At 34.8% G+C, this 10,930-nt stretch overlaps 1 protein-coding gene across 2 annotated transcripts in view; it reads left to right on the plus strand.

Annotated features, from left to right (window-relative positions):
• mpp2b (MAGUK p55 scaffold protein 2b) overlaps positions 1-5,928 on the plus strand; it is a 51,054-nt gene extending 45,126 nt beyond the window's left edge. The window contains exons 11-13 of one of the 2 annotated variants that reach the window (XM_065253626.2): positions 1,118-1,320; positions 4,455-4,583; positions 4,687-5,928. In XM_065253626.2, the coding sequence (XP_065109698.1) occupies positions 1,118-1,320; positions 4,455-4,583; positions 4,687-4,863 (509 nt within the window). In that variant the 3' untranslated portion in view covers positions 4,864-5,928. The remainder of the gene's footprint in view (positions 1-1,117; positions 1,321-4,454; positions 4,584-4,686) is intronic. The other variant, XM_065253627.2, reaches the window with a different exon arrangement.
• The last annotated feature ends 5,002 nt before the right edge of the window (positions 5,929-10,930 follow it).

Here is a 10,930-nt window from a genome sequence, read left to right on the forward strand (position 1 = left end):
TTTCCATAATGCTGGGTTCTTTGGGAAGCTTGAATTTCCCTCACAAACAATAACACACTTCTTTGGTGACATTGATTTCGTGTCAGCTTATGGTTGGTGTGTGCGTATGCTATTCCGGGTTAAAGTGCCCATACAAGGACTTTCACTGTACACCAAGGCTCTGTTACGCAACAGATTCAACAGAAAACCCCTTTGCTGCATGTATCCGGGGGCAGGGTTTATGTAAATTTTGGGGTTCGTGATGTCACTAACTCAGGACGAGGCTTGGTTGTAGGCAATCCAGCTGTTTGCTGTAGTTTTTCAGAAGCGATTTCTGCATTGTAACTTTGCAAATGTTGTGTATGCACAAACAACAACATTGAACACTACCAGTATTTAAAAAAGTGGATTCAGAATCAACTTCACCTTTAAGTGAACTATCCCTTTAGAATGCGTTTATATTGATGCGTGTATTGATTCTCATTGGAATTTTTAAAATATTAATTTTCTATTTTTCAATCTCTGGGTAAAATGAGGTCTGTGGTTAGCATTGCTTAGAGACTTTTGATTTTTGTTCTGCAGTATAAATGTAATTGTTGTGCGCAGCTCAACATTTGTCTGATGAGTGACACAAACCTGTAAGCTTGTGTTATTGTTATCAACAGCAATGGATGAGTCATTATTTAAAATTGGAATTTCAAATCTTTGGGTACCTATAGAATAATGTACACAACTGCATTAAATATTACTCATCATATTTTATTACAAAATCTTACATATTGTGGCTTTAAACAGACTTTACCCTTTACTTTTAAATCTTCTTGAAAACTGATGACACACTTGATATTGACAGCTATGGCTTCCAGGGATTCACTCTTTAGAGATGAGTAGGTTGTTTAGAGTCTGGGTGGGGACGTTTAATAGACTGCCAAAATAAACCTACAACTAGATTACTTATACAGTAGCTGTCTCTGCTTATTAAACTCTCATAGAAGTAAATATTATAACATAAAAAATGACACACATCACCTTTAATGCAACACATACCTTCTGCATGCTTCAGTTCACATGTATATTCATAAATCAAATTATTTGGCATGCTAATGTAAACTATTCACTTTTTTGTCCCTATGGTCAGACACGTCTCGTAAACCAAAGGTAGATGAGAAGGAGGGCCAGATGTATCTGTTTATGTCTCGCAGCCAGATGGAAGCAGACATTAAAAGTGGACGTTTTCTTGAACATGGAGAATATGACGGAAATCTATATGGCACCAAAATCGACTCCATCCATGAGGTTGTGGACTCTGGGAAGATCTGCATTCTGGATGTCAATCCACAGGTGACCATTCATAAACAAAAACTTTGTGTTTTAATTAAAGCAAGTCCTCGAGGCTACTGTACAGCATTACATTTTTTATGCAATAACAACACAGTTTTAATAAAAAATGCTGTAACACAAACACTATCACTGATATGATAGCATACTTTAGTAAGCGACTCTATAAAACACAGTTTACACGGAGTAAACACCAGCCACAGCAGTTACTTTCTCAATTTAGCTAAATTTACAGTTTAAATAACACACATTTATGTACAAAAGATTGAATACAAATGCTTAAATAAACATCATATTGCTCAATAGACTTTGATTGCAAGTGCATTACTGTGCACACAAATAAAGTCAGTATTATTTTCTGTTGTATTAGGAATTGTTCTTTAATGTTGTGAATATAAAGACCCCATAAGTCATTTGTGAAAGCAGCTTATTACAACCTAAAGCTACATTTTAGAGATAAGCACCCTTTAGCGCAGCAGCTTATTACCACCTGTGGTCACGTTTCAATGTTGTTCACATTTTGCGTCAGATCAAGACTTATTTAATTCTCTGCATTTGTAAAAGTAGAAATAGTTTCCTTAACATTCATATATCTTAACAAGATATTTTGGAGCACCTAACCCCGCCCCTACCTTAAACCAACCACTTATTAATCGTAAAAAACACAACAGGAGGAAAAAGCACAGTCACAAGTATTTATTGCATAAACTGGCCAAAAAACAAAGTAAAGTATTATAAACAACTCCAATCTTGCGGACTGTTGCCATACGACAACTTTATACGAAGAACTCCGTAAACGCAATGCACATAGTCAGATCTCATTTAATCTAGGATAGACGAATAAAGTGAAACTCAGCCGAATGCCAAATACCGAACAACCGAACAGTTTTTCTTATTTTTCATTTTCCCAATAATTTAGCCAATTTTCTCACCATTGCACAAGTTACATTTAAGAATGTCATTTTTACTATATTTATTTCACATTATTTAACAATATTTTTTATTATAGGGCCTTTTACACCTGGTCACTTGACCAGATAGATATCTGACTTATTAAAACGGTTCCATTTACATCCGACCACATAAATGAGTCTTGGCTAAACCGATATCAAACCTTTTTTTTTACTATTTCCGCACAAAAGGCAAACAACTTTTTAATTATATGAAAGGTTATACAAAAGATGGGGTCAAGATTGACAAAAGCATGACAAAGAGTCTAACAAAAAGCTTTTGTTTATTTAACGTTTTATTTCTAGTTTAATATAAGCGTGTTTGCCATAGGACTTTACTGGTTCTAGGAAGTTTTTATTACATACTGCTGACGCTCTTCGTTGTTCTTTGACATGAGATGAAGAGCTAAAGTCTCACGTTTTCTGTCCTTGTGGATTCAGCAGATAGCCAGGATTGCCGCCGCTGTGTCTTTCTTATGTTCAGGATGTCTTGATTTTAAATGATAAATGAAACCTGTAGTGCTGTATGTTTTCGTGTCTTTCTTGGACACTTTAAAATGCTTTCACCAGCATGTTTGCTGCATTTGTGCACCTTTCTGCGGTTGCTGTTCGATCTAGGGATGCTAAACAATTTATCGCGATTAATCGTTAGCAGAATAAAAGTTTTTGTTTACATCATATATGTGTGTAAACTGTGTATAATAAATATGTATATATATAAATATGAACACATTCATGTATTATTTTAAGAAAAAAAAATGTATATATTAAGTATTTATATTTATATATAATATAAATTATACATAAATATACAAATGTATATACACATGTAAACATTTCTAAAACATATACATGCATGTGTGTACATTTATTTATACAAAGTTATTATACACAGTTCACACACATATATGATGTAAACAAAAACTTTTATCGCGATTAATTGTTAAGCATCCCTAATTCGATCACGTCGTCAAAGACCTCATTGTTCGGTAAAATGTATTCGATCTTTTCACTTCTTTGGCGAAAAGACCAAACACGAGAGCAAATGGTATTTCACAATCAAAGATGACGTATTTCTTTTTCTTGTGGCAGTGTTTAAACAAATGTACACCGGATCTGGGATTTACAGCAGATAGTGATCGCTTTTTGTGTCTGTTTCTCATAAAAATTTATCGATTGACATTGGAAGACATGGAATACTTGAAGAGTTTGGTTCCAAAATGAGATAACTTTGTTTTTTTTATTTTTGTCAAAACATGTTTATTTGTTTAATTGTGCTACTTAGCTGTATTTTTTTTTGTTATTAAGGCTTAAATAAAAACAAACCAACTGCAGTTTGATTGATATTAATTGGAATGCACAATGAAAAAGCGAGATTTTTGAAAAATGTAAAAAACTGAGTTTTGGAACTAAATTCTTCATTTGTACTTTTTGAAAAACTTGCGACTGTTTTGTATGTGGTCTTTTATATAATAAATAAATGGGTTTTCTTCCTTTGCTCAAAATGCCTGTATAGTGTGGTGTAATGTATAATATTCATGCTATGAATCCTGCTGGTTTCAATCGAAAATCATATTATTAAGTCATATATTAAGTTTCACCAGCTGCCAGTAGAGGCACCAATTTAGGCCTTGTCCACACGGACACAGGTATTTTTATAACCGTGACTTTTTTATGCGGTTCGCCGTTCGTCCACACGGAAACGCAGTATTAGGTCACTGACACTGAACATTTTTGAAAACCCCTGCCAGGGTGAGGTTTTTAGAAATGCAGGTTGCAGTGTTGTCATATAGACAGTACAACCGGGGTTTTTGCTTCTGATTAAGGCATCTGATTGGCCAACGTGGCTTTACGATTAGTGTTAAATCACTGCCTGCTGGTGTGGCATGCTCTTGACAGTGCGTGATCATGTTTTTTTGCGTGTTCATGTAGGCGGAGATTTCTTTTAAACCGAGCATGTGTGGAGGGGATTTTTTTTAAACCGCTCTGGTTATAAAAATACCCGTGTCCGTGTGGACTAGCCCTCAGTACAGTAAATACAACATCTTTGGAGGAATGGACAAATGACCTAAACAGTTGTATGGTTTGGAGAATAGGTTTTTAATGTCATATATTAAGTTGTAAACCTAATTTTGAGCAAACACTATTTGCTGGAGTTTGTGTAATAAGCACGCTTTCCTCCTACAGGCTCTGAAAGTCCTAAGAACAGCAGAGTTTCTTCCTTACGTGGTGTTCATCGAAGCCCCAAACTTTGAGGTCCTTAAAGAAATGAATAGGTCTGCCATTGAAGCTGGAGTTGTGACTAAACAGATGACGGTAAATCTTTAATTTCATTTAATTCAGACTTCTGCAATAGCTATGATGTTTTTCCTCCTAATCATAAAAAGACACTTTTAAAAGTCAGTCCGTCTCTCTTTAGGACTCTGAGCTGAAACGAACAGTGGATGAAAGTGAAAGGATCCACAGGGCCTACAGCCACTACTTTGACCTGAGCATTGTGAATGATAACCTTGACGGTGCTTACCGAAACCTCAGGAGAGCGTTAGACAGACTCAACACAGATCATCAATGGGTTCCCGTCAGCTGGGTCTTCTGAGAGTTTTCTCATTCATCTGAAGTTTAGTTTACTGCTGTGACCAATGTCAACATACTTATTCTTTAGATTTTTCCACAAATACATGAGAAAGTTAGTTTTTATTTTATAAAGAACTGAAACTGAAATCGGTATATCTGTAGTTGTTTTAAAAGGGTTCTTCTGTACAATGCTGTATGTATGTTTGTTAGTTCTGTGAGTTTAGGGCTGTATATTTGTATAGAAACTGTTGTCAGTAAATACTGTAGAATACTAAACTATAATGAAGATATTCTGAATCATCTTGGATGTATAAATGCTATGATTATGTTGTGGTTCACAGGAATCGTTTAGCTTATGGTATTAAAGACCTGAGTCATATTCTTGTGCATGTTGTGATTGATTTGTGTTTATTACACACGATATGTCACACTGTGAAAAAGGCTATTTCTCCACCCCATGGAGTTTATTCATGTTTAATAAATTATAACAGAGTAAATAATACCTTCACTTTTAAATCATACATGTCAAATGATTACGCCGATCTAAACAAATATTTACTTACCACATGTGCTGATATTCCATTTTAAATCCACTTTGGCTGGTCATCACCTACAATCTGCTTGACTGTTTCCCAGTTCAGGAGATCTTGCGATAAATGAACATGATATTGCGATTAAATTATAACATTTTTTTTAAAGTTAAGACAATAAATGTGGCCCGTGCTGGCAAAATGAGACATGAAAATGATCTTCCACCTTTTGCTTTGACCCCTTGATTTTTTCTCCAAACATGACTTTGCTGACTCTGTGGACATCATTTTGAATTTTTTAAATAGAGAATGTTAAAATGTAAATAACTAATTTTTTGAAAATGTGCTCATTTCGACCAGCATGGGTCACAAATACTCTTGTTCCTTTGATAAATAACTTACATTTATTTACATGTTTACATTTGCCAGAAGATTTGATCCAAAGCCACTTACATTGTATTTAAGCTATACATTTTCATCAGTATGTGTGTTCCCTGGGATCAAACCTATGACCTCTTGCACCGTCAACACAATTATCTACTAGTTGAGCTACAGTACAAGAAGATGTGTTTTCTTATATGAAGACAAAACATAGCATGTTGAAGGTTGTGATTTGGTAATCACAGCTGTGCTGGTATTCAGAATATTACTTTTATACACTCACTTAAATGATTAGTAGGAATATCATACTAATACTGTTCAGAACTGCCTTAATTCTACGTGGCATTGATTCTACAAGGTGCCGAAAGCACTCTTTAGAAATGTTGGCCCATATTGATAGGATAGCATCTTGCAGTTGATGGAGATTTGTGGGATGCACATCCAGGGCACGAAGCTCCCGTTCCACCACATCCCAAAGATTCTCTATTGGGTTGAGATCTGGTGACTGTGGGGGCCATTTTAGTACAGTGAACTCATTGTCATGTTCAAGAAAACAATTTGAAATGATTCAAGCTTTGTGATATTGTGAATTATCCTGCTGGAAGTAGCCATCAGAGGATGGGTACATGGTAGTCATAAAGGGATGGACATGGTCAGAAACAATGCTCAGGTAGGCTGTGGCATTTTAAAGGATACCCAATTGGCACTAAGGGGCTTAAAGTGTGCCAAGAAAACATCCCCCACACCATTACACCACCACCACCAGCCTGCACAGTGGTAACAAAGTTATGTTAGTGGTAACATGTTCTCATTCTGTTTATGCCAAATTCTGACTCTACCATCTGAATGTCTCAACAGAAATCGAGACTCATCAGACCAGGCAACATTTTTCCAGTCTTCAACTGTCCAATTTTGGTGAGCTTGTGCAAATTGTAGCCTCTTTTTCCTGTTTGTAGTGGGGATGGGGTCTTCTGCTGTTGTAGCCCATCCGCTTCAAGGTTGAGCGTGTTGTGGCTTCACAAATGCTTTGCTGCATACCTCGATTGTAACGAGTGGTTATTTCAGTCAAAGTTGCTCTTCTATCAGCTTGAATCAGTCGGCCCATTCTCCTCTGACATAAACAAGGCATTTTCGCCCACAGAACTGCTGCATACTGGATATTTTTTCCCTTTTACAAAATTCTTTGTAAACCCTAGACATGGTTGTGGGTGAAAATCCCAGTAACTGAGCAGATTGTGAAATACTCCGGCCCGTCTGGCACCAACAACCATGCCATGCTCAAAATTGCTTAAATCACCTTTCTTTCCCATTTTGACATTCGGTTTGGAGTTCAGGAGATTGTCTTGACCAGGACCACACCCCTAAATGCATTGAAGCAACTGCCATGTGATTGGTTGATTAGATAATTGCATTAATGAGAAATTAAACAGGTGTTCCTAATACTCCTTTAGGTGAGTGTACAATAGCTCAGTACATAAACAGTTAATATTGGTTAACTTGCATTTACCTGTTTGTTTTTTTGTTTATTTGAATAACTTGCTGCCTTTCAATAAATGGGTTAAATACATTTTGTATCATCCACTGTTGGTACAATGTGACCTCCAGCATAATATGAGCTTCCATTACGTTTGCCTTTTTGTAAGGGACACAGACAGACTCATATCATTTCACTGAAGTTTAAACAACTTAACCATGCAAGTCATTTCAACTTAAGTTTTGACCTGTGATAAGTTGACATAACTTAAAAAAACAAGTTTAATTTGAAATTGTTCAACTTATTTTTTATGTTACTTTAACTTAACCAATTATGTTGATATGATATATTTTTTATTTTACAGTGTATAGATTTCTATAGGTTCAGATAAACTCTAAACACAAGCTGTGATGAAGATCTTCATTTCGGTTCAGATTCCAGAAATAAACCTGGTTTTTGAAGTAGTCACTTTATACCTTCACTGTTAAAAGCAAGGGAAGTTTTGCTTGAAAGAATGTCTTTATATAATTTTGGCATGTGGCATAGAGTTCTCCTGGTCTAATAGCTGATGTAATTCATTTTTATTTATTTGGCCAATTTCAGCATTACAGATGTGAAATTGGCAGTCAAAACTTTTAACATAAGTTGTCATATAATGCACCTTTACCAATATATTGAGCCATCTGTTTATTTTGTAAACCCTTGATGATAGAGTTCAGACATCAGAAAACTATCAGTCTATATTCATGTTTTCTGTTTTCTGTTTTAGATAAGGAAAAATTGTAAGCGTTATGAATGTGACAAAACGACAAGTTTTTGGAAGACAACATTCATTGTAGGATTTCTGAGAATTAAAATGCACAAACCAGATGCAATAATACCCAACAAATAGAAACGGCTCTTAAAAGAACATTCAATATTTATTTTATTTTAAGGTTTGTAAGTGCATTTATGAGGAATAAACAACGTTATGGATGGGACAATTCTGAAATTACTTACTTAATTATGGAAAAAAATGCTTTAAAAACTTTAATAGACTATGCATGGGTATTTAAATGATCAAATATTTACATCTACAATGTATCTGTGGGTAAAATTTTTACTTTTCATGTCCAGGTTGACATTTGCATGGAATTTCCCATAGCGCTTTCACAATGCACATTTTATAACCGCTGTACAGAAAATTAGGTCACTTATAACTTATAAATTATAACTTATGGCAAAATAAGATAAAAAGATCATTAATACAGGTGTGGGTCAGACTATGAATATTTAACTTTTTTGATAAGAGCAGTCAACTTTATAGTCAGAGTACTAATGCACACATGAAGTAAATAATGAAGACAATGTATTTATTGAGTTATAAATATATGCACATAATACTGGAATAACATAAAAGTAGCTGACACCTCTTAATAGGGTTCACAAAAGCAAACTTATCTTCTTTATAAGATAAGCTTTATCTCTGACGTACAAACTTAAGAAAATCTCCTGTAGGTTTCATGTTGCGTATCTCTACAGACTTTGGTTAATTGGCTCATTCTGATAAGATTTCATGTCCTTCAAGACCGCTCGTAGACGACAGATCGCTGTAGGCTGTTTAGCTTCTATAAAGTGCTTTAGTTGTTTAAAGGGGATTTTGTTTTTGTTGCTTTAAGGCAAGATCAAGGAAAATCCCAGTAGTCTACAAAATTTGAGCTTTAACTTACACAATTACAAACATAACATTGTAAACAGATGAAGTGTATTTGTTCTGTTAGATAAATTGTAAGAAAACCTACAAAAATATACATTCAGCTGTGATGTGGCTCTTGTTGATGGTTGTCTGTCTGTGACACAACATCTAAGGGTGGAGCATAGGGCGGAGGTGGCACCTCTACTGACCCGTGAGAAGCCTCGTCACTTGTATTTAGAGTTTCTTGACCACTGGAAATATTTCTTTTCACGCCAGACTGTAAAGAAAACGGGATTTTTCCCAGTTAAGACAGACAGATAAAGGAAGAGACAGACAGGGAGCAGACAGACAAATCCGTACCTCTGTATATGATGGTGGAGGGTACACTAGATCATATGGTGGTGGTCTGTAGTCAATTTCTTCCTCATAGTCAGATTCATCTCTCTCTTCGATGGGAATAACAAAGACGCGATCATTGACCGACAAGTCAGGGTCAGAGTCAGTGCTCATGTCTAGAATATCTGTCCTGCAGAATTTGCAGCAGTACCTCAATACGCACAGACACAGAGCCAAAACCAAGAGTGGCGATAAAAATGTCCTACATCATGAGAGAAACAGCATTTAGTATCAAATTTATTTAATATGTATGCACTGGATTTAACTTTCTCTTTTGAAGTGTGTATTATGTTGATCTTACTGGATATAGTAATAGATATAATCAGCCATGAAATCTATCTGTGATGTCTGCAGAGAAAAAAAATCAAAAAGATCTTTAATATACACCACACCCTAAAAATGCTGGGTCATTTTCAGCCCACTGTTGGATCAAAAAGGATATACCTGTTGGGTTGTAATTTAACCTATGCTGGGTTGTTTAAACCCAAATTTTTGGTTTGTTTTAACTCATTGTTGTGTCAAATATAACATTTTCTGGCTTAATTTAACCCCTGTCTGCTTACCACATCTGTGTAAATGTGTGGGTCACTAATATAACGCTCATTTTCTGTGTCCAGAGAAATTCATTTATACAAAAATACATTAGAGCGGTGGTTCTCCAACTTTATTGGGTGTACGGCCCTCTTGGGTACAGTCCTTTGCGCCCCCCTCCAAAGAAAATGTATGACATAAGCATTCTAAAACTTAAACTTTTTTAAGATATTAAATTAGTGCTGTTGAAGATATTAAATTAGTGCTGTTGGTTAGTAGCTGTATATATATATATATATATATATATATATATATATATATATATATATTGTATGTTTATATATTTAAAGAAGAACATTTTCTGGAAGGCATTAAACTTTTGTGAAAATCATGAAAAGTGCTGGCGCTGGCTGGCAACTTTTAGAAAAAAATGCTGGCGAGGAAAGAGTTAATTTGATTCAGTCACTAACAGACATTTACAACTAAATAGTTTAGCTTTGTTCTCCCTTTTTGGGAGGCTTGTAAAAATGTTAAGGTGATGTTTATGTTCAGTTTATGATCGTTTGGCTATTATTCAAAAACAGAATTATCTACATCTGCAAAAAAATAAAACTCACAAAAGACCCTATAGATCCTTATGTGTCACAGTAAAAAAAGTCTGTAGAAATTACAGTATTGATGGCAGCTGGTTTCCAGTAACTTACTGTAGATTTCAATTTATCTTATTTGCTGGCAACACTTTGTTCATAGTTAAATGAATAATAAACATTTACAGAATAAAACTAAAATAACAGCCTTCTGGGAACCAAAATGTTTAATGTTCATTTAAATGTATACAAACTGCTGCCAGTAAATAACATATTAAATCTACAGTAAATTACTGGCAAACAGCTGCATAACTACAGCAAATTTTTTACAGTGATAGAGATTTCTATAATTTTACCCTTTTTATCACACGTTTTATTTAGAATAAACACACAAAAACTAAACATGATCAATAACATTCATGTAATTAAAAAACTTTTTTTTATAAATATTAATTCATATGTGTGCGTCACATGTATTTAAGGTTACAGAAAAATATATCATATTTACTTGATGT

Source organism: Paramisgurnus dabryanus, chromosome 1 (genome assembly GCF_030506205.2).
Source record: "Paramisgurnus dabryanus chromosome 1, PD_genome_1.1, whole genome shotgun sequence".
Classification (NCBI taxonomy): domain Eukaryota; kingdom Metazoa; phylum Chordata; class Actinopteri; order Cypriniformes; family Cobitidae; genus Paramisgurnus; species Paramisgurnus dabryanus.